This window comes from Megalobrama amblycephala, linkage group LG14, assembly GCF_018812025.1.
Source record: "Megalobrama amblycephala isolate DHTTF-2021 linkage group LG14, ASM1881202v1, whole genome shotgun sequence".
Taxonomy (NCBI): domain Eukaryota; kingdom Metazoa; phylum Chordata; class Actinopteri; order Cypriniformes; family Xenocyprididae; genus Megalobrama; species Megalobrama amblycephala.
The window spans coordinates 27,657,361-27,678,548 of NC_063057.1; the positions used below are offsets into that span (position 1 = coordinate 27,657,361).

The 21,188-nt window shown below is 43.5% G+C and overlaps 1 protein-coding gene across 1 annotated transcript; it reads right to left on the minus strand.

The window, feature by feature from the left end:
• Window positions 1-15,921: 15,921 nt before the first annotated feature.
• On the minus strand, window positions 15,922-18,046 carry LOC125245209 (ladderlectin-like). Its single transcript, XM_048155734.1, has 6 exons — window positions 17,974-18,046; window positions 17,776-17,854; window positions 17,468-17,562; window positions 16,894-17,019; window positions 16,317-16,425; window positions 15,922-16,166 (listed from the first exon to the last, which is right to left on the minus strand). The coding sequence occupies exons 2-6, from the start codon at window positions 17,834-17,836 to the stop codon at window positions 16,099-16,101; spliced, it is 459 nt and encodes a 152-aa protein (XP_048011691.1). The 5' UTR covers window positions 17,837-17,854; window positions 17,974-18,046; the 3' UTR covers window positions 15,922-16,098.
• Between the last annotated feature and the right edge of the window lie 3,142 nt (window positions 18,047-21,188).

Sequence of the window (21,188 nt, forward strand, 5' to 3'; positions counted from 1 at the left end):
ATGCCGACATTGTGAATGTTCTTTTGAGGACATGCAAATGTTTTTTAATGAAGAAAACTTTGAGCAAAGAACACTGGAAAGACACATTCAACAGTGCTGTGACATTGAGAAAGCCAGTACTGAGTATCTCAGGAATAGCCTTAAAACTACATATGGAGTAAACCGAAGGAGCAAAGTAATGGATTTCCCTGGCTTCAATTTAATACAAGAAACTACTCAAGATATAATGCATGTAATTCTTGAGGACATTGCTCCCTTGGAAATGAAGTGTATGCTGAAACAATTGGTTCTTTTGGGTCAACTGGACCTAGATGTTTTCAATGCTGATATCATTGGTTTCCCATACTCTCCACAAGATACTAGAGATAGGCCTTGCCCTATTGCGTACAGTACGTTAGCTTCCAATGACAACAAACTGAAGCAGTCATCAGGTCAAATGCTTGTTTTGCTCAAAATATTTGCCCTTTCTGTTGGATGTTGATTAAAGGTACTGCATATTATTCCTTCATTCTTGAGCTTCTGGAGATTGTTCAAATTTTGTTTTCACCTGTTATTAGCCTTGAGACTATTGACAAGTTGAAAGTACTTATTGAACAGCATCTTAAACATTTTAAGGATCTTTTCTCAGAGAACAACATTACAACCTAAACAGCATTACTTGATTCATGTTCCATCCCAGATTAAACTGTTGGGACCAATGCTCTGTCACATGTGCATGAGGTTCGGAATCCAAACATTGTTTCTTTAAAAAATGGGTTTCAAAAGTAAATTTCAAAAATGTCTGTAAGTCTTTGATTAAGCATAACCAAATGTTTGAATGCTGTCAGAATGTAAATAGTTCCAACCACCCCATTTTTGCCAGTGAATGTGTATTGGGTCCAGTATCATAAGTAAAAAACATGCTGTATTTAAAAGGAAAAGTAAGGGACTATTTTGGAGTTGATCAGATAAACCATGCAGTGTCTGTTAAGTGGATTACTTTAAATGGAAACAAATACATTCGTGAAAAAAACATTACTAGTGTGTATGGCAAATGCTAGCAGTCTACCCGAATTTGGACTTTGTGAGGAACATATTCGTCATAAATTCATCTTTGTATTGTTTTGAATGTCAGATGTACAGTACAGTCTGTTTTGATAGAGACTACATGTCTTATAAAATTGAGGTTCCCAACCTGGCAGAGGCAACTGAACTAGTAAATGTAGACAACCTTGTAGACTTCACAACCGTATTACAGTTTCATTCACAGGGACAATACATACGTCCCTATGAAATATTACCTTGGAGATGTGACTGAATTACATAAAGCCTCAAATGTGTGAGGATTTATGGGTGTGTTCTAAATTGAATAACCTTTTGACTTATTTTTGATGTATAACAATTTGTTTGCCTTTCATTTATCATTGTGATGTTTTGGAATAATCTGCTTTCAATAAAAGTTGAGCTCAATCGACAACAATGTTGATCAAACCCCTTTTTTGAGAAGAAAAAAAAATCAATTATTTTTGTGCTCATCAACAAATGCTGCTAATGAGCTCACCCAGAATATTCCTTAGACAAACTTTAATACTCATGTTAAGTACTGTCTGTTTTGACAGCCCCAGGGATAAATAAATCTGTTACTTTGTAAATATGATTGTTCTGCATACAGTAAATTCATTGTTGTATGTTTGTTGATGATGCAAAATATAGTAAATCAGAATCAAATCACTTTTTGACCAAGTGTTTATATTCACACAAGCAATTTGTCTTGAATTGAATTTTCAAATACATGAATGGACACAAACAGAAGATCACTAAAACAACAACAAAAAACATCTTTAATCCTTTCTTAATTAAGATTCTTGAAATTAGAATTTTTAGGGATGGTATTATCCTTAAAATTAGCACAATACTCTAATTGAACATGCACCAAAACTTGCACTTTATAGCTGTCACTTGTTTCTGGTAAAATCTACCTCAAAATGAGTTAATATTTACTTGTCAAGACAGAAGAAGAACCAGTTTTCTTAAATTAAGATTTATGAGCTAGTGTGCAATGTATTTTATAAGACTTTTTATCTTTTATGGCAAAAAACAAGACTTATTTTCTAGAAATAAGATTTTTTACTTTCTTAGATTTCTGTTTTTGCAGTGTGGCTGAACTGTTTGCTTGTGTTTATTTCCTGTTGTCTTTTATAATGGCTTTTGTTGTTAATTTAAATAATGTTGTTTAATAAATATTATTTTACATAAATAAAATGTCGTAGTTGTTATTGAGAAAGGGATTGTGATATGGACTTAAGTGAAATTACATTATTACAGCATTAGATGGAAGCAAAACTGTCTTTATGAATGAGTCAGAACAAGGAAGTTGTTTTAGCGCCATCATGGGAAATCCCCTTAAAGGGTTAGTTCACCCAACTTTAAATTTCTGTTATTAATTACTCACCCTCATGTTGTTTCAAACCCATAATACCTTTGTTCATCTTTGGAACACAAATTCAGATAAGACATCGTTAAAACAGTCAACGTGACTGCGGTGGTTCAACCTTAATGTTGTGATGAGAATACTTTTTGTGCGCAAAAACAAAACAAAAATAACGACTTTATTCAACAAATTCATCTCTCCCCTGTCATTCTCCTATGCTGTTTACGTTCAGCACTTCCAGGTTCTACATCAGAACAGCTCAGTATTCATCAACCCTTGCCACTTTCTCATATTCTTTTTGCATTTAAAATGCCAAAACTTTTGAGGCAACTACTGTTGTAGTAAAATTAAAAGTTACTTAAACAATGAATAAAAAGTTTTTGCCTGTTAGTTTTTTTGTTGTTGTTGATCTTCAGTCCATCAGTCATCAGTCCATTAGTCTTCAGTCCATCAAGTTCCACATTCAATTTCAGGAACCTGGATGTCAGAATTTGTGTGACTGGGGATAAGACCACTGCTTTCCCAATCTATTTGCAGAATCTGTAAGAAATTATGAATTAGTTTAAAAATAAATATGAATGAATAGACTAAACAAAAAGAGTTAGATATGACTACCTCATCACACTCTCTTTAGACTGGTACTGCTGCCCCAGTTGCCACAGATGATTCGGAGAGAGATTGCCTTCAGCTGAAAGGGGATGATTGTCCCACTCATCTCTGAATATATCGAGCCGTGGGATGAAGGCATAGTGACAGAAAAAGATTTGCAGACTGCTAAATGGATCAAGATTTTCATTCTCTTCCAGCTGGCGCAGGACATGGTAGAGATAGGAGGTAACTTATTTTCAGGTTAGTTAAAGTAATTTGAGTCTGGCCTAAATTAAGCATTAAAAAAATAATTACAATTTGGTCAGAAGACATCTCTGTGGTATGTTCTTGCTCAAGTCTTAAACACTAAAAATCAAAGCTTCTGTAGGCTTTTTTAATCAGTTAAATTTCTTTTAATTGGTTATTTATCTTTTTATAATAAACAAAAATGCAGTGCCCTCCACAATTATTGGCACCCTTAGTAATTATGAGCAAAGGCGGCTGTGAAAATAAATCTGCATTGTTTATCCTTTGATCTTTCATTCAAAAAAATCACTAAATTATAACCTTTCATTAAAGGAAAATAATTGAAAGTGGGGGGAAACTCACATTATGAAATGTTTTTCTCCTATACATGTTGGCCACAATTATTGGCACCCTTTTATTCATAATTTTTTCAACCTTGTTTTCCCAAGATAACAGCTCTGAGTCTTCACCTATAATGCCTGATGAGTTTGGAGAACACCTGACAAGAGATCAGAGACCATTCCTTCATACAGAATCTCTCCAGATCCTTCAGTTTCCAGCTCCATGTTGGTGCTTCTTCTCTTCAGTTCACTCCACTCATTTTCTTTAGGGTTCAGGTCAGGGGAATGGGACGGCCATGGCAGAAGCTTCATTTTGTGCTCAGTGACCCATTTTTGTGTTGGTTTTGATGTTTGTTTTGGATCATTGTCCTGGTGGAAGATCCAACCCAGGCCCATTATTGGATTTCTAGCAGAAGCTGTGAGGTTTTGATTTTTTATCTGTTGGTTTTTGATAGAATCCATGATACCATATATCTGAGCAAGATGTCCAGGACTTCCAGCAGAAAAATAGGCCCACAACATTAAAGATCCAGCAGTATATTTAACCGTGGGCATGGGGTACTTTTTATCCATGTGTGCACCAAACCCATCTGGTGAGTTTGCTGCCAAAAAGCTCTTTTTTAGTTTCATCTGACCATAGAAGCCGGTCCCGTTTGAAGTTCCAATCATGTCTGACAACTGAATATACTGGAGATTGTTTCTGGATGAGCGCAGAGGATTTTTCTTGAAACCCTCCCGAACAACTTGTGGGGATGTAGGTGCTGTTTGGTATTTTTTTTAGGCTTTCTGAGACTCAAGACTCAACTAATCTCTGCAATTCTCCAGCTGTGATCCTTGGAGAGTCTTTGGCCACTCAAACTCTCCTCCTCACTTCACATTAGGATGATTTAGACACACGTCCTCTTCCAGGCAGATTTGTAACATCTTTAGTTGATTGGAACTTCTTAATTATTGCACTGATAGTGGAAATGGGGACTTTTAATGCTTTAGCTATTTTCTTCGAGCCACTTTCTATTTTGTGAAGCCCAACAATCTTTTGCTGCACATCAGAACTATATTCTTTGGTTTTACTCATTGTGATGAATGATTACGGGAATTTGGCCTTTTTGTTTCCTCATTTTTATACTTCTGTGGAACAGGAAGTCATGGCTGGACAATTTCATGCTCCTAGTCACCCTGATGTGCTAAAAAATGTGAATGGGAATATACTTCAGAGATATTTTACTCAAGAATTTCTAGCGGTGCCAATAATTGTGGCCAACATGTATTGGAGAAAAACGTTTATTTCATAATGTGATTTTCCCCCCACTTTAAATTGTTATACTTCGATGAAAGGTTAGAATTTTGTTAATTTTTTGAATGAAAGATCAAAAGGATAAACAATGCAGATTTATTTTCACAGCCACCTTTGCTCATATTTACTAAGGGTGCCATTAATTGTGGAGGGAACTGTAAATGCAAATAAAACTTTATTAAAGTAAAAATATCATCTCAACAGAAGACATACATGTTTGAAATTGCATGTGAGTCAGTAAATTATCACAATTTTAATTTTTGGGTGAACTATTCCTTAAATTAATTAATTAATGATAATTTGTTAAAATTTGATTGAACGTTCTCTTTCTCTGCAACCAACTTGTGAGAGGGATTGTGATTATTTGGCCTTTGTTACACTCGCTGACATTCTCTGAATGACAATCATTGAGCATTGTGTCACGTCAAAAGCAAATAGAAGTGAGAGTGATTATAATCACTGGAACTGTCTACACACATGATACAGACAGCAAACAGATGCCTGTTTAATGTCTAACATACAGTACTTCACGCGCTTGAGCGCCTCCTGCTACAGGACAAATGGAAGAGTTTGCTTTGATGCATCCAGTGTGTTACTGCAAATAAATGACTGAACAAATGACTGCAATCCTGTTAGTTAGTGTATCTCTATGAAACGTCTCGGTTACGTATGTAACCCTCGTTCCCTGAAGGAGGGAACGGAGACGTACGTCAGTAGTGACCGACGAATTGGGATATCGCTTAGAGAGCCCTATCATCTTCGTGTAAACTAAAACAAGCCAATGGAATTGGCGTGCGATATTTGCATAATGCGCACCGCCCCCGACAGGTGTATATAAATAGGAAGCGGATGCAATCGCACTCTGTTTTTCGCTGAGGAGACAACTGGTGTCCGCACTACAGCGAGGGTACAGAAACTGTGGCGACGGGACGTACGTCTCCGTTCCCTCCTTCAGGGAACGAGGGTTACATACGTAACCGAGACGTTCCCTTTCAGTCGGTCACGTTCGACGTACGTCAGTAGTGACCGACGAATTGGGATCCCAACTAAAACGCCACAGTTACGAAACCCCTTCCAGTGCCCAGCGCAAGCTCAGCCGCCCATAGCACCGGCTGACGGTGAAGGGGGCGAGCTTACACCGAGAGAGTCTACTGCTGTCTAACCAATACCCACTAAGTAAACTAGACTACACTGGGGAAGCGAACCCGTGAGGGACGCTGCGGAGACCACTACCTACCCAATGGGGGAGGAGTTTACGTGGGAATACACATATGGACTGGCCCGGGGGGCAGTACGCATATGGAGTCCCTGGGATGGCTCCACCTGGTTAGGGGGAGACTCATCTGACAGGTGACAGCAGAGCTGGCTCTGCTAAGGGAAAGACACGGACTCGGCCCGTAGGGAGTTTTAAACCGTGGAAAATACACATATGGGACCGCTCACGTAGAGGGGTCACGACATATGGGCCCCAGCCAACAGACAGCGTCAGCGACGGATGTAGGCCTGGCATCAGACACTCCGCAATGTCCGAGCCGAAGGGGGAGGCGGAGGAGCTCGACAGGGTTCGCCAAGCGGGGAACACGACTGGAGAGAAGTATGCACGTATCCGGCCAGTGGCGGGAATGGCATTGCAAGCCGACACTTAGAGTGGGTACAACACGTCTACCGACTAGTGGATGCGAGTACACGTGAAGATACCGGCTCTACACGTAGGCTATAAAACCTAGCGAACGTGTTGGGTGTCGCCCAGCCCGCAGCTCTACAAATATCTGTCAGCGAGGCGCCATGAGCCAGCGCCCAGGAAGAGGCCACCCCTCTGGTGGAGTGGGCTCTCAACCCGAGCGGGCAAGGCACGCCCTGGGATTCATACGCCAAGGCGATGGCATCCACTATCCAGTGGGCCATCCTCTGCTTGGAGACAGCCTTTCCCTTCTGCTGGCCTCCGTAACAGATGAAGAGCTGATCTGAGGTCCTGAAGCTTCGCGTTCTATCCACGTAAACGCGCAGAGCGCGGACGGGACAGAGCAAAGCTAGGGCTGGGTCTGCCTCCTCCGAGGGCAGCGCTTGCAGTTTCACTACCTGATCTCTGAAGGGAGTGGTAGGAACCTTGGGCACGTATCCAGGCCGGGGTCTCAGGATGACGTGAGAATCACCGGGCCCGAATTCTAGGCACGTTTCGTCGACCGAAAATGCATGCAGATCCCCTACCCTCTTCAGGGAAGCCAATGCAACCAGAAGAACCGTCTTAAGAGACATTAGTTTCAGATCGACTGATTGCAAAGGCTCAAAGGGATGACCCCGGAGAGCTGTGAGAACCAGGGTCAAATCCCAAGAGGGTACGGAGGAAGGGCGAGGAGGATTTAATCTCCTCGCTCCCCTCAGGAATCTGATGATCAGATCGTGTTTCCCCAGGGACTTACCCTCAACTGCGTGGTGATGTGCGGCGATAGCGGCAACATACACCTTAAGGGTGGAGGGAGACAGCCTTCGCTCCAACCCTTCTTGCAGAAAGGAAAGCACGGATCCGACCGAACATGATCGGGGGTCCTCTCGGCGAGAGGCGCACCATTCGACGAACAGGTTCCACTTCAACGCATAGAGACTCCTAGTGGAAGGAGCTCTAGCGGAAGTGATGGTGTCTACGACCGCTTGCGGGAGATCACTCAGAACCTCCGCATCCCGTCCAGGGACCACACGTGGAGGTTCCATAGATCGGGACGCGGGTGCCACAGGGTGCCCCGTCTCTGAGTCAGGAGGTCCTTCCTCAGAGGAATCGGCCAGGGAGGGGCTGTCGCGAGGAGAATGAGGTCTGAGAACCAGGTCCGAGTGGGCCAATACGGAGCCACTAACAGAACCTGCTCCCCGTCCTCCCTGACCTTGCACAGGAGCTGTGCGAGAAGGCTCACTGGGGGAAACGCATATTTGCGCAGACCCGGGGGCCAGCTGTGTGCCAGGGCATCCGTGCCGAGCGTGCCGCCGGTCAGGGAATAAAACCACTGGCAGTGGGCAGTTTCCGGGGAGGCAAACAGGTCTACCTGGGCCTCGCCGAAACGCTGCCAAATCAGCTGGACCGCCTGGGGGTGGAGCCGCCACTCGCCCGCAAGTGGAGGCTGCCGTGACAGCGCGTCGGCTGCACGGTTGAGCACACCTGGGACATGAGTGGCCCGAAGGGACCTCAGATACTTCTGACTCCACAACAAGAGATGGCGGGCGAGTTGCGACATGCGACGGGAGCGTAGACCACCCTGATGGTTGATGTACGCAACGGCCGCAGTGCTGTCTGAGCGGACTAGAACGTGCTTGCCTGACAACAGCTTCTTGAAGCGGGCCAGCGCAAGACGAACCGCTAGCAACTCGAGGCAATTGATATGCCAATGCAGCTGAGGCCCCGTCCAAAGACCTGCCACTGCATGCCCGTTGTACGTGGCCCCCCATCCCGTGGCAGAGGCATCTGTGGAGACCACAGCGTGCCTGGACACTTGTTCGAGGGGTACTCCGGCCCGCAGGAACGAAGGGTCCGACCACCGGACAAGGGTGCGACGGCAGCTCGGTGTCACGGGGACACGGAGCGTGCCGCACTGCCACGCCCATCTCGGGACCCGGCCGCGGAGCCAGTGTTGAAGCGGTCTCATATGAAGCAATCCGAGCGGCGTGACCGCGGCTGCAGATGCCATATGCCCCAGGAGCCTCTGAAAAACTTTCAGTGGAACCGCTGTCCTGCGCTTGAGCGAACTCAGGCAGTTCAACACCGACTGGACACGCGCCTCGGTGAGACGCGCAGTCCGTGCAACCGAGTCTAGCTCGAGACCGAGATAAGAGATCCTCTGCCCGGGGGCGAGTTTGCTCTTGTCCCAGTTGACCCGAAGACCCAACCGGCTGAGGTGAGCTAAAACCATGTCCCTGTGTTCGCACAACTGCTCTCGCGAGCTGGCCAGGATCAGCCAGTCGTCGAGATAGTTGAGAATACGAACGCCCTGTTCCTTGAGGGGAACAATGGCCGCCTCCGCAACCTTCGTAAAGACGCGGGGTGACAGGGCCAGCCCGAAGGGTAGGACCTTGTACTGATATGCCCGACCCTCGAACGCAAACCGGAGGAAGGGTCTGTGTCGAGGTAGAATCGAGACATGAAAGTACGCGTCCTTCAGGTCTATTGCTGCAAACCAATCCCGGGGACGGACGCATTCGAAAATGCGTTTCTGCGTGAGCATCTTGAACGGCATCTTGTGAAGATACCGGTTCAGGACGCGCAGATCCAGGATTGGCCGTAGCCCACCGCCCTTTTTTGGTACAATGAAGTAGGGGCTGTAAAACCCCGACTTCATATCGGCTGGAGGGACCGGCTCGATTGCATCCTTCGCCAGGAGGACAGCAATCTCCGCCCGGAGAACAGGGGCACTGTCCAACGACACCTGAGTGAAGTGGACACCCCTGAAGACCGGGGGACGCCGGGCGAACTGAATCGCATAGCCGAGTCTGATAGTGCGAATGAGCCAGCGGGACGGGCTGGGAAGCGTGCTCCACGCCTCCAGACTCCGAACCAGCGGGACCAAAGGCACCACAGACGCACCGGGGGTGGGGCAGCAAGGCAGAGAGGGACCCGACTCGGGCGGCTTGGAAGCGGCCGCGAGTGGGGTCGGACTCTGCGAGGCAGCAGTGTGCATGGGAGACGGCGCACGGGACGCGGTCTGCGCCATCACACTGCCGCCTGCTGGCGAATGGGGAGGGTGCTGCCAGCGGCGAGGCGGGGCCTGGCACACTGGCAGACACACCTTGTTGTGACCTGGAGCTTGAGGAAACTGCTCTTTTTGTGGCAAAGTGGGTACCGCTGGACTCCGGAGAGCCAGCGGCGGTAGATAGACAGACGCCACAAAATCCCCCCGGCCCTCCTCCGGGGGTGGGAGAGCAGATGGAATACTCTCCCGAAGGGCAGGAACCTTCCGCTCCAGGTCGCCCGTCTCAGGGCCGAGTTTTCCCCGACCGCTTGCCACCTGGCTTGGCAGAGACGGGCTGGGCACCACGTCCGCGACCGGCACCCTGCTGTTTGGCTGGTGTAGGCTGCTGCTTTGCCGACTTAGCAGGGGCGGAGGAAGACGCAGGCGGGCGCCCTCGGCGACGAGCGGGCTGAGGCTGAGCCACGGGCGGCTGGGTGGAGGCAGCAGCGGACCGCCGTGGCATGACATGTCTGATAGCCTCAGCCTGCTTCTGTGCAGCGGAGAACTGTTGGGCACAGCTCTCCACCGCGTCGCCGAAAAGGCCGACCGGAGACACGGGGGAATCCAGGAACCGATGTTTGTCGGTCTCCCTCATGTCTGCCAAGGTCAGCCAGAGGTGGCGTTGCTGGACTACCAGTGTAGACATCGCCTGGCCAACAGAACGCGCTGTCACCTTCGTTGCCCGGAGGGCAAGGTCAGTGGCAGCGCGCAGCTCCCCAAGCAGCTGTTGGTCAGGACCTTCCTGGGGCATCTGCGACAGCGCTTTTGCCTGATAGACCTGCAAAAGGGCCATCGCGTGCAGGGCAGAGGCAGCCTGCCCACAGGCACTGTAAGCTTTCTCAGTCAGACCGGCTGAGAAATCACAGGCCTGGGACGGGAGACGCGGCTCACCGCGCCCGCCAGCGGCCGTTGGACACAACTGCATCGCAACAGACCGCTCGACTGGCGGGAGCTTCGCGTACCCCCTGGCTTCCCCGCCGTCCAGGGAGGTGAAGGCGGACGAGGGACCAGGCCCTGTACGAGCCCCATACGGAGCTTGCCAAGACCTGGTCACCTCATCGTGTACTTCCGGGAAGAAAGGCATTGGGGCGGGACGCTGGATTTGACCAGCGCGACCCCCCCCCAAGTACCAATCGTCCAACCGAGATGGGCCGGGACAGGGTGGAGGGTTCCACCCAAGCCCGACGCACAAGGCGGCCCGGGAGAGCACAGCCGTGAGCTCGGGATCCGATTCGGGCAACACTACCGTCCCGGGCGGCAGCGCGTCCGGATCTTCCCCCGAGGACTCAGGCTCACCTTCCGACGCAGCGGTCGACATCCGATCCGCCGACCAGCACACCAAAGGTAACGGCTGGACAGTCCGTAGAGGGCCCAGCGGAAACCAACGGTGGCACGATGGGTTGCGGTGCTGATGAGGCGGCAGGGGCCCGAGGAGCGTTTCCGCTCGGCGGGAAAGCCCTGACCGGAATCCTCAGGTCGCCCTCTCTATACAGCGCCGTACCGTCATTCCGGTTCCGGGGCCGGAAAAAACGGTCGTACGCGGCATAGGAGAGGGGACCCCCGCTTCCTGAGACTTCAGGAAGGAGAGCCTCGACCTCAGCACCGCGATGGTCATGTTCCCGCAATGGGAACATGAACCATCCACAAAAGCTGCTTCAGCGTGCAGAATGCCCAAACACGAGATGCAACGATTGTGCCCATCAGCAGGGACCAGGGAACGACCGCATCCATTAACGCACAGACGAAATGACATACTGTCAGGGTTCGTCTGTAAAGCTCTTTTAGAAGGGGAAGTCAACTCACTCGTGCTGAAGCACCCAGGGAGCGACGCGATGTGTCAGGTACACCACTCCCTGACACACCGAGGAACCGGCCCAAATCGCTCACACACACACTCTTTGTGTTGCTGTGAAAACAGCAGTTTTAGAGCTTATAGCTCAGCTCCTCGGACACTCGCGACCTCGCTGAACGTGCCCTCTTCACCAGCACTAAAAGCTCGCTGTGATCCTCTTCTGTTTTTTGTTTTAGAATAAATAACAAACGAAGAAAAGAGTCTTCTAAATAGGACACCAGAGAATGGCTCCGAAGCGAAAGACAGAGTGCGATTGCATCCGCTTCCTATTTATATACACCTGTCGGGGGCGGTGCGCATTATGCAAATATCGCACGCCAATTCCATTGGCTTGTTTTAGTTTACACGAAGATGATAGGGCTCTCTAAGCGATATCCCAATTCGTCGGTCACTACTGACGTACGTCGAACGTGACCGACTGAAAGGGAACTGGATGTTGCCTCAAACCTGATTACTTCCACCAAAGCAGCACTATCACAGTAAAAAGCCTCTGGACAAACAATTGCAAATAATCTCTGAGGAAATGAACAGAGGCAGTTCTCAAACAGAAGAGACGAGCCTCTGAACCGACGCACTGTGAAACCTGGAAGTGTCATTTTTTAACAGTTGTGGATGTAGCACTTCATTCTCTTGAGGAGCGATTTCAGATCATGGAAATGTTAAATGAAATGAAATGAAATATAATGTCAAATTATATCCATGCTATCAGAGTTACATGACACTCTCTCAGAAATGTTTTTGCAACTAGAAATAATCGTCCACCCCCAGCTTACGCCAACAATTCAAATATCTGTCTCTAGGACTGGCGGGAGATCAAGGTGATTATGTTCTTCTTTGATTTTTTAAAAATGAGTGGTGGATGAAAGTCACACTTGAGTAAAAGTATAGATACATTACCAGAAAATGATATCTGTGAGGTGTCAGAGGTGGCCTAGGATCTGATTTTGTGGTGGGCAACTTTTTCCCTCCAGGCTTCGGTTGGCCAGTGTGCTTGTTCCTCAAATACACACTGCCAGCTCTTTCACAAACAAGCTGTCCTTAACATTCAGCTGCATCTTCTTCCATTTTTCAGTGTATAACTACACCTTCACCAATATTAACCTGCAAGATTCGAGTAGTTCCAAATCCGTAAAGGTCATAATACACAGGGCAACTTTTGGAGCAATTTTGCAGAGCGATGTTGCTTGGGCACTTTCCCGTTGAGAATAGGCAACACGTGTGTAATGGGGTAAAAACTATAATCACCTTTAAAATGGTCAGGATACATCTGGACAAGCTGACAAGCCAGTTTATCCTGCTTCTTCATGATACAGCCATGAGTCCATACTAAACTTTATATTTTCTTAAACTCTGAGATAAACACAGCCCCCCAGTCAGTCGTGGGGTATATCCACAACATATCCAGTTTGTCATGATCACCAGCTGGAGTGCCTGTGAAAGCCAACAGGGGGCACTCCAACAAGGAGTTTCAAAAGACTTAATTTCCCATAATTCTTTGCCCGGACCATTCTTCTATTATTGTTTTCACCTGTGTCTCAGTGTCATTAGCTCACCATATTTAAAGCCGGGTTTATCATTCACTCTTCTCTAGATCTTGTTTGCCTGTTAGACTGCATTTCAGAGCCTTGTATTCTTGTTTCTTCCCGTGTCTTGGTTTTTGTTTCTTCATGTTCTCCGGATTTTCCATTTTGCCTGCTGGTTTTTATCATTGTTTGTACTGCTCACTACTGTGTATGAATTTTGCTTTTTTTTTTGTTTTGTTTTTTTTACTCTGATTTTCTTGTAATGGAGGGTAATTCATAAACAAAGTCTGCAGACATGTCTTCAAACCTGAGATGTAGTTTAAAGCTGTGAATAATGATACAACTTGTTTTATTAAAATACTTTAAAAATTGCATTTATTGATCTTATTCGTTTTGAATTTTTCCTAAAATAGGAGTCCAGTCCACCCGCAATATGGCTAATACCATTATGCACAACATCTGACCATTACTGAGATCTTGATCTTCCTTAAAATGCTTTTGGCCACCTGGCAAGTTTGGTCTCATTGTAAAGCTCTCTTTACGCCTTATTCATCAATGTATGTCACATTACTGTAAAATGCATTGTTCTATTTTTTAATGGTACTGTGAAGAAAGTACAATCCGATCTGAAGTTTTACCCGCCAGGATTGCCCTCACAGCTATTGGCTGTTTCACCCAAGGAGGCGCGTTTGCTTGTTTTTCCTTAAAATACAATAACATGCAATTTTTCCTGTGTCTCTCGATCGTCCTCGATTGTTTCTCGATTGTCCCTGAGTTGTCCATCGTCCTCTCGTGCATGGACGTCTCAGGTGACCGTGCTTCCATCACCCGCACGCGCTTCCATCACTCTTTCGGGACCACCATCTCCGGTGAAACAAACTTTCAAGTCCTCAGTTCAAACCTTTCCGTGGAAACGGAAGAAGCCAACGAACTGCACCAGCACTGAACCGAAACTCAGCATGCAAACTGATGCAAGTACCGTTTCTCTATCTTAGATAATGAAACTGATTTCTTTGCTGGCTCTCAAGGACTGTTAGTAAGTTTTGCTACTTGTTTTCTCTCTTTCCCTTTCTTTACTTTTGCTTTTGTATATATGTATATCCTGCGTATATTTAGATGTATAACCTCTGTATTAGTAGCTTTCATATATTAAACACATTATATTCATGCTCGATTGTTCTGCTGCTCATTCATAAAACCCAAGTCACTTTTACGTTCGGTCCGGCACCATTGCTTTACGCTCTGGTGCTATAATAGGAGTTTATTCTCGTGGCCAGAGAATAACATTCCTTCAATAACAGTCTGTGAAAAAACAACAGTTTGCTGGACAAACCTGGATAGTTTCTCTAAACAACTATTAAGCTAGAACTGATCATATATGTATTTGATTATAATTCATTGTAATTCATTTACATATATGTGCATAATTCCCTCTTGGGTTGATATATGTGTCATAATTAATCATAAGGCTTTATGATTTATTATATTCATATATTTCACCCATAAATTGATTAAATACCTATACAATTTGTTACAGGAGCATCACATGCATGCTGCACCGGTCTCGTATCTCTCACGGCATAAAAGGAGGAGCGACGAAAAAGAAGGACAAGAGAGGACCAGGCCTGGACTTTGTTGCTTTATTATGTTGTTTGTGTGTGCAGCAGTCGTCTGTGAGGGACTGCCGGCATTTTACTTTTCGTTTTGTGTTTACTTTTGTATATTATTGTATTAAAGTGTGTCGCTGTTTATTTTTATATTAAAGTGTGTCGCTGGTTCCCGCCTCCTCCTTCCCTGATCTGCTAACCTTGCTATAGCCTGTAATAAGGTTTAAAAATAATACAAATAAATACAAAATACAAAAACTCACAATATTTTGGTGGTACAAACTACAGCTTGGGTCATCGACAGGGTGTTCTGAACAACATGACCACCCAGGAGGTGCAGAGGACAGCCTGAACACGGGATGGGCACAGTGTCATCTCGGTGACGCTTCTTTCTTTGGCTGGACATCGTATCTGACTGGTGGTCCACAGGGAGGCCCTTATAACAACTTGCTGAGCCAGTTCAGAGCCACCAGGCGTGCATTGGGCTTTGGCGGGAACGTGAACTTTGGACACCTAAGGTGCAGCTTGCTGACACACGTGAGTACTCCCCATAATAGCAATGTGTAGCCCACAGTGTACCTGGCATGCTCAAACACTGTTTTTCTGTTTCCCCGCAGGCCCACGCCTGACTACAGAGCAACCAGACAGAGCACCTCAGTCATTCCATGTGCCAAGATTTCCATACTGCCCAGCAGTTTGACCTCGAGGAAGCTGGCTCTGAAAGCCATCAGACCATGTAGACCCATGAAAGAGATTGAATAAAACCTGGCTCGTTTCAAGCACTGTGTCTGGGTCACTTCATTCCATATATGAGTTCACTTTTTTTGCCCCATGCATTGAGCCTGGGTAGCAGTTTGAATAAGCCGGCCTATCATTTCCTGAAGGTTTTTATGTTTTGATGATCTCATTATCTACCACTAATGCTATTTGTGTCTCGAGACTTGCCCTTCATGGTGTACCATAACGGTTTTGTATTATTACTTTTCCAGCTTTAATTTGTATACCATCTTAGCCTCTCATATTGTCATGGTATTTGACCATAGGAGTAAGAAGGCAGGAGAAGCGGGGTTCAAATAGGTTTAATGATATATCAAACAGCAGGTTAACATCCAAAAACAACAGTGACTGGACAACTGAGGGAGATGAGTGGTGTGCTTAAAAGTCTGGTGTCTGTGACACATATATCCCCTTTAACTCATTTTCTAGATGCTTTCATTCATGTCCTCATTCTTCATGTAGTTCACAACATGCTTAACATCTTTGGTAACCATATCCTCAAACCTTGCATCACAATATTCTTATTTTATTATACATTTATTTATTTGATTTAACTCCACAACACACATGATTTGCTTTATTAATGCTTTTATTGATTAGAGGAGTGTTTCAGAGAAGGTATTGGGAAGAGAGTAAAGCTCAGAAAAGATTCAAATGAAGTTTAATTTTAAAATATCATGTTTTGTAAAGATAAGATCACAAAGTGTAAAATCAATGTAACTGTGGAGCAGCATGCCTGCATATGATCTCAAGCATCTGTAACACAAATATAGCCCATTTGGCCTGCACAGGTCAAGTCGTTCCAGCAACGGTTAGCTGTAGAGTGGAAAAATGAAGTAAGTTATTCTGATCATTATAAGCACTTTGTGAAATCCAAATGAGCCATTACATGTTACTGTGAAATTATGAAATTATAGTAATGTAAATTATAATGTGAAGTATTCAAAAACCAGACTGCATTCTTACAGGAAATGTTGATGTCCACACAGTTCTCAGCACCCACATTGTTAGGTTCTCCAGCGCACCAGTTGGTAAAGTCATTCACAGTTCCATCAGTCCACGTCCACTGTCCTTCCTAAAGAGCAAAGACATGATTATAAGAGTGCACTACTGTACTCAGACTTAAGTACGGAGCTAATTCATTTCAGCTTTAACCCATCTTCATTAGCACATTTGCATTTACTGTTTAGAGCAGAAATTCCAGTCTACTAATTCTCTACTAAGTTAGAAACTGAAATTACAGTCTACAAACAAATAGGTCTCTTTAGTACTGTAAGGAACCCCGGTTTAGAGCAGAAATTCCAGTAACACTTTATTTTGATGGTCTCTTATGAACATTCTGTTAACTATAAGTAACAACGTGTCAACTTATTCTAACTCTAATACTCTGAAAATTCCAGTCTACTAATTCTCGACTAAGTTAGTAGACATGTAGACGCAACGTTACTTATAGTCAACAGAATGTGTTAAAGGGACCATCAAAAAAAAAAGTGAAACTGAAATTCCAGTCTACAATTTAACAATTACACACAATTTAACTTACTTGTTCTCCATCATGAGCACCAATCCAACCATGTGAGGAAGAAGAAGGCAACAGCCCCAGCAGAAACTCATTTTCCGGTTTATTATGCACAGATGCGAGATTCGCACCAAGACCTTGGCAGTTTCTCTAAAGAGACAGATTTTTATTGTCAATACAAAAAAGTGACTTTTTAAATAACATTTTAGTCATTTTCAAACAAAGTCTGATCGATTATTTGCTCAGCATTAGTTTTCTGTATCATTTATTTGAAGAAAAGAAAGGTTTACTTTAAAAATAACGAAAATCACCACTCCAATTTATATTAAAACTTTTAAACTGCTATGTGCTAACATTTAAATGAATCATTTGATTCAGTGCACTTATTGTTTAGATAAATGTTTTAACATTGTACTTATATTTTAAAAAAAAAACTGTACCTGCATGCATGTAATTACATCTGTAATTAGATCAGTGATTACACTGTTGACCTTTCCTTACACCTTAACCATTGTACCTTATTGATTTATTTATATGTGGTTAAAGACACTTAATGTAAAGTGTGACAAAATCACCTTGTTGTAACTTAACACATTACCTCTGCTGTGATCCAGTTAACTGATGGAGAGAAGTACTTGAAGCACCGGAGTCCAAAACTTGACCATCCAGTGGGGCATTTCATGACTAAATCAACTGCATCCAGCACATAAATGTTAGGACATTCGTAATATTCACAGCAAAAAAACAAAAAACAAAAAACAAATCATTATTATTTTATGTTTGTGTGATTTTGTCCCTAAATTCCATGTTCTTTGATACTGTAAATCCTTAATTAATCATGCAAATATTAGTAAATGGAATATTGCACATTTCCAAAATGAAATTACAATTAAATGTTTTGGTTACCTTCTGCATTCCCCATGGAGAAGATGACGAAAAGAAGCATTAGACTTTTCAGCACTGCCATGATGAACCTGAAATGAACCTAAAAATGAATAAGCAGGAAAAGTTAAATGTCTGCACTCATATGTGGATACTCAATGTATTTTAAAGACAAAGATAATTTAGAAATGTTATTCAGTAGGTTTTGTTCCCAAAACTCACCTTGGTTTGGTTGTCGCCTGTAGAATCTCAGGGAAAGATTTTGTGAAGTTCCAGAAATAAATCTGCTTTTATACTTTACTTAACGTCAAGTGTGTGTGGGCTTATAGTCATGAGGATGACATGTGATTGTTTGATATGTAGAATTTATGTACACAGGAAATAAAATCCTAATATTGGAGAACGGTGTAAAATGAGCCTGTAGAATAAATGATAGGTTAGCTAAATATTTATTTTTAAGTTAGTCATGAGGGACAGTTTCCCTCAACAGTGCCTGTTAAATTCCTAATGTGTATTTCTAATTCATCCTAATATCTGATCTAGGAAGAAAGAACATCACTGCATTTAACCCCATCAAATTTAATGACAAAATTAAATAAAAAGCAGGCCTGAAAATGTTGACTCAGTCAAACACAATGGAAGACGGCAGGAAGGGGCCACTTATGCTTTTAGGGGGTACACTTTAAAGGTGCCCTAGAACTTTTTTTAAAAAGATGTAATATAAGTCTAAGGTGTCCCCTGAATGTGTCTGTTAAGTTTCAGCTCAAAATACCCCATAGATTTTTTTAAATTAATTTTTTTAACTGCCTATTTTGGGGCATAATTAGAAATGAGCCGATTCAGGGTGTGTGGCCCTTTAATTCTCGTGCTCCACGCCCAAGAGCTCGCGCTTGCCTTAAACAACATAAAAAAGTTCAAACAGCTAATATAACCCTCAAAATGGATCTTTACAAAGTGTTCGTCATGCAGCATGTCTAATCGCGTAAGTACAGTGTTTATTTGGATGTTCACATTTGTTTTTGAATGAGTTTGAGGCTGTGCTCCGTGGCTAACGGCTAATGCTACACTGTTGGAGAGGTTTATAAAGAATGAAGTTGTGTTTATGAATTATACAGACTGCAAGTGTTTAATAATGAAAATAGCGACGGCTCTTGTCTCCGTGAATACAGTAAGAAACGATGGTAACTTTAACCACATTTAACAGTACATTAGCAACATGCTAACGAAACATTTAGAAAGACAATTTACAAATATCACTAAAAATATTATGTTATCATGAATCATGTCAGTTATTATTGCTCCATCTGCCATTTTTCACTATTGTTCTTGCTTGCTTACCTAGTCTGATGATTCAGCTGTGCACAGATCCAGACGTTAATACTGGCTGCCCTTGTGTAATGCCTTGAACATGAGCTGGCATATGCAAATATTGGGGGCGTACATATTAATGATCCTGACTGTTACGTAACAGTCGGTGTTATGTTGAGATTCACCTGTTTTCCGGAGGTCTTTTAAACAAATGAGATTTATATAAAAAGGAGGAAACAATGGAGTTTGAGACAAACTGTATGTCATTTCCATGTACTGAACTCTTGTTATTCAACTATGCCGAGGTAAATTCAATTTTTGAATCAAGGGCACCTTTAACATTTATCTTAAAAGTATAGTTTACCTAAAAAAGTCTGTCATCATTTACTCACCCTCATGTCGTTCCAAATATGACTTTCGTCTGTTGAACATAAAAAGATATTTTGAGAAAAGTCAAATTTTTTTTCTTCATCCATATTGCAATCAGTTGGCATAGAAACATTCTTCACAATATATAAATATATATATATTTTTTATTTATCTTACAGAAGAAAAAAAACTCACAGGCCTACAGATTTGGAACAACATGAGTAAATGAATTTTCTTTCGTGAACTAACTCTTTAACCTGTTTTCAGGATTATTGGTAGTGATTTTTGTTTTTTATGTTGTTTAAAAACAAACATCTAATAAAGCAACACTGGACAACTGGATATATATTAATATTATTTCTCATTATAGGCTATGTGAACATGACACATGAACATGAAATTAAATATTTTCTTTTACCTGTATCTTTCCTCAGGTATCTGAAAATGTGAAACATTGCACCACATACTCTTCATGCTATTCTGCATTGGTCATCGAGTAATTTCTTCTTCACGGAGCTTAAGAGTTATGGCACAGTTAATTACTTTTTTCATCACTATACCTCCACAGGAAAAATTTTAGAAAATCGTTTGTTGCGAAACGATTCCAAATTTGTGGGGCCAGAGGGGGGCCTTATTTAGCACATATACTGTATTTAATGAACAAGATGTTACTTGTCACTCTATAAGCATTGACTGCGCTATAGTGTTTACCTTCATGTCGTCTACTCTTCAGCACAGTGTAATCACAAAAACTTCAACATAACATGAAGCCAATTTAACCAGATAATTTTAAACTAATGTAGCCTTGTTAAAAATTAAAATATGCATCAAGCTTAAAGCTACAATTTACACTGTCATGTCCACATACAATAGGCTATTTCACTGATGCTGGAGCCAGGTGAGACATAAATAGTCATGATAAATTATAGTGTAAATATGAAAAGATATGATGAAATGATCTAACCTGAAAACAACTCTGTTCGGAGCAGTGGTCTGTTTGTACAATACAAGAAAACTGAGAAAAGGTGTTCACAGGAAGACCAACAAATCCATATTTATGCTAGTTGTGATCCATGATAATCACCATGATCCAGGCCTACCACTGCTCCACGGTTCAGGCCCACCAATGCTCCATAGACCTGGTGTGCCTCTGCACTAAGACCCAGACCCAGCATTGCCATGCCGTGGTCCAGGTCACGTGCCTCAGCTCCACCACCCTTCGGGACTATAGGCTTATTTGACTCAATGCAGTGCCGCACAGGCTGATTGGCTGACTTGAAGCAGTGCATGCCAGTAATAAATTTTGTCTGACTTGAGAGGAATGACCGACGGCATGTGACGGTGAAGTATGATTTCAAAGTACCGCGAGAGCAATATGAGAGCAGCCGCCTGAGTCAGCCAGTGCAGCATCTCAAGAAGAACTGCACAAGCTCTGATGACGACACAGCTGTTCCACAATTGGCCGGATTCACCGCATGACAACGATCATGTGTTTCACGTTTATTCTGAAAACTTTAGTTCCACTAATGCTCACAAATCTGTATTTTTATAACGGTTAAGGCTCTTCATGTTTATCAAAATAAAACTAATAAAAACGTAGATCCCACTACATTGGTATTTCAATAATATGTTGAACTTTATTCTTGTAAAAACGGAAGCTGTAAGCAGTACATAAAGTATTGAATGAAAATTCTGAAACATCAGTGTATTAGTCAAATATTGCATTTATTTCACTTCAGCTGTGATAAAATATGCAAACG

Excerpts from the sequence above, each read along its gene's own strand:
- LOC125245209 (XM_048155734.1), bottom strand. The coding sequence starts at position 17,836 with ATGGCAGTGCTGAAAAGTCTAATGCTTCTTTTCGTCATCTTCTCCATG. Across the intron at positions 17,563-17,775 it reads CTCCATGGGGAATGCAGAAG|TTGATTTAGTCATGAAATGC; the intron begins GTAACCAAAACA and ends TGCTGGATGCAG. Across the intron at positions 17,020-17,467 it reads TTAACTGGATCACAGCAGAG|AGAAACTGCCAAGGTCTTGG; the intron begins GTAATGTGTTAA and ends CTGTCTCTTTAG.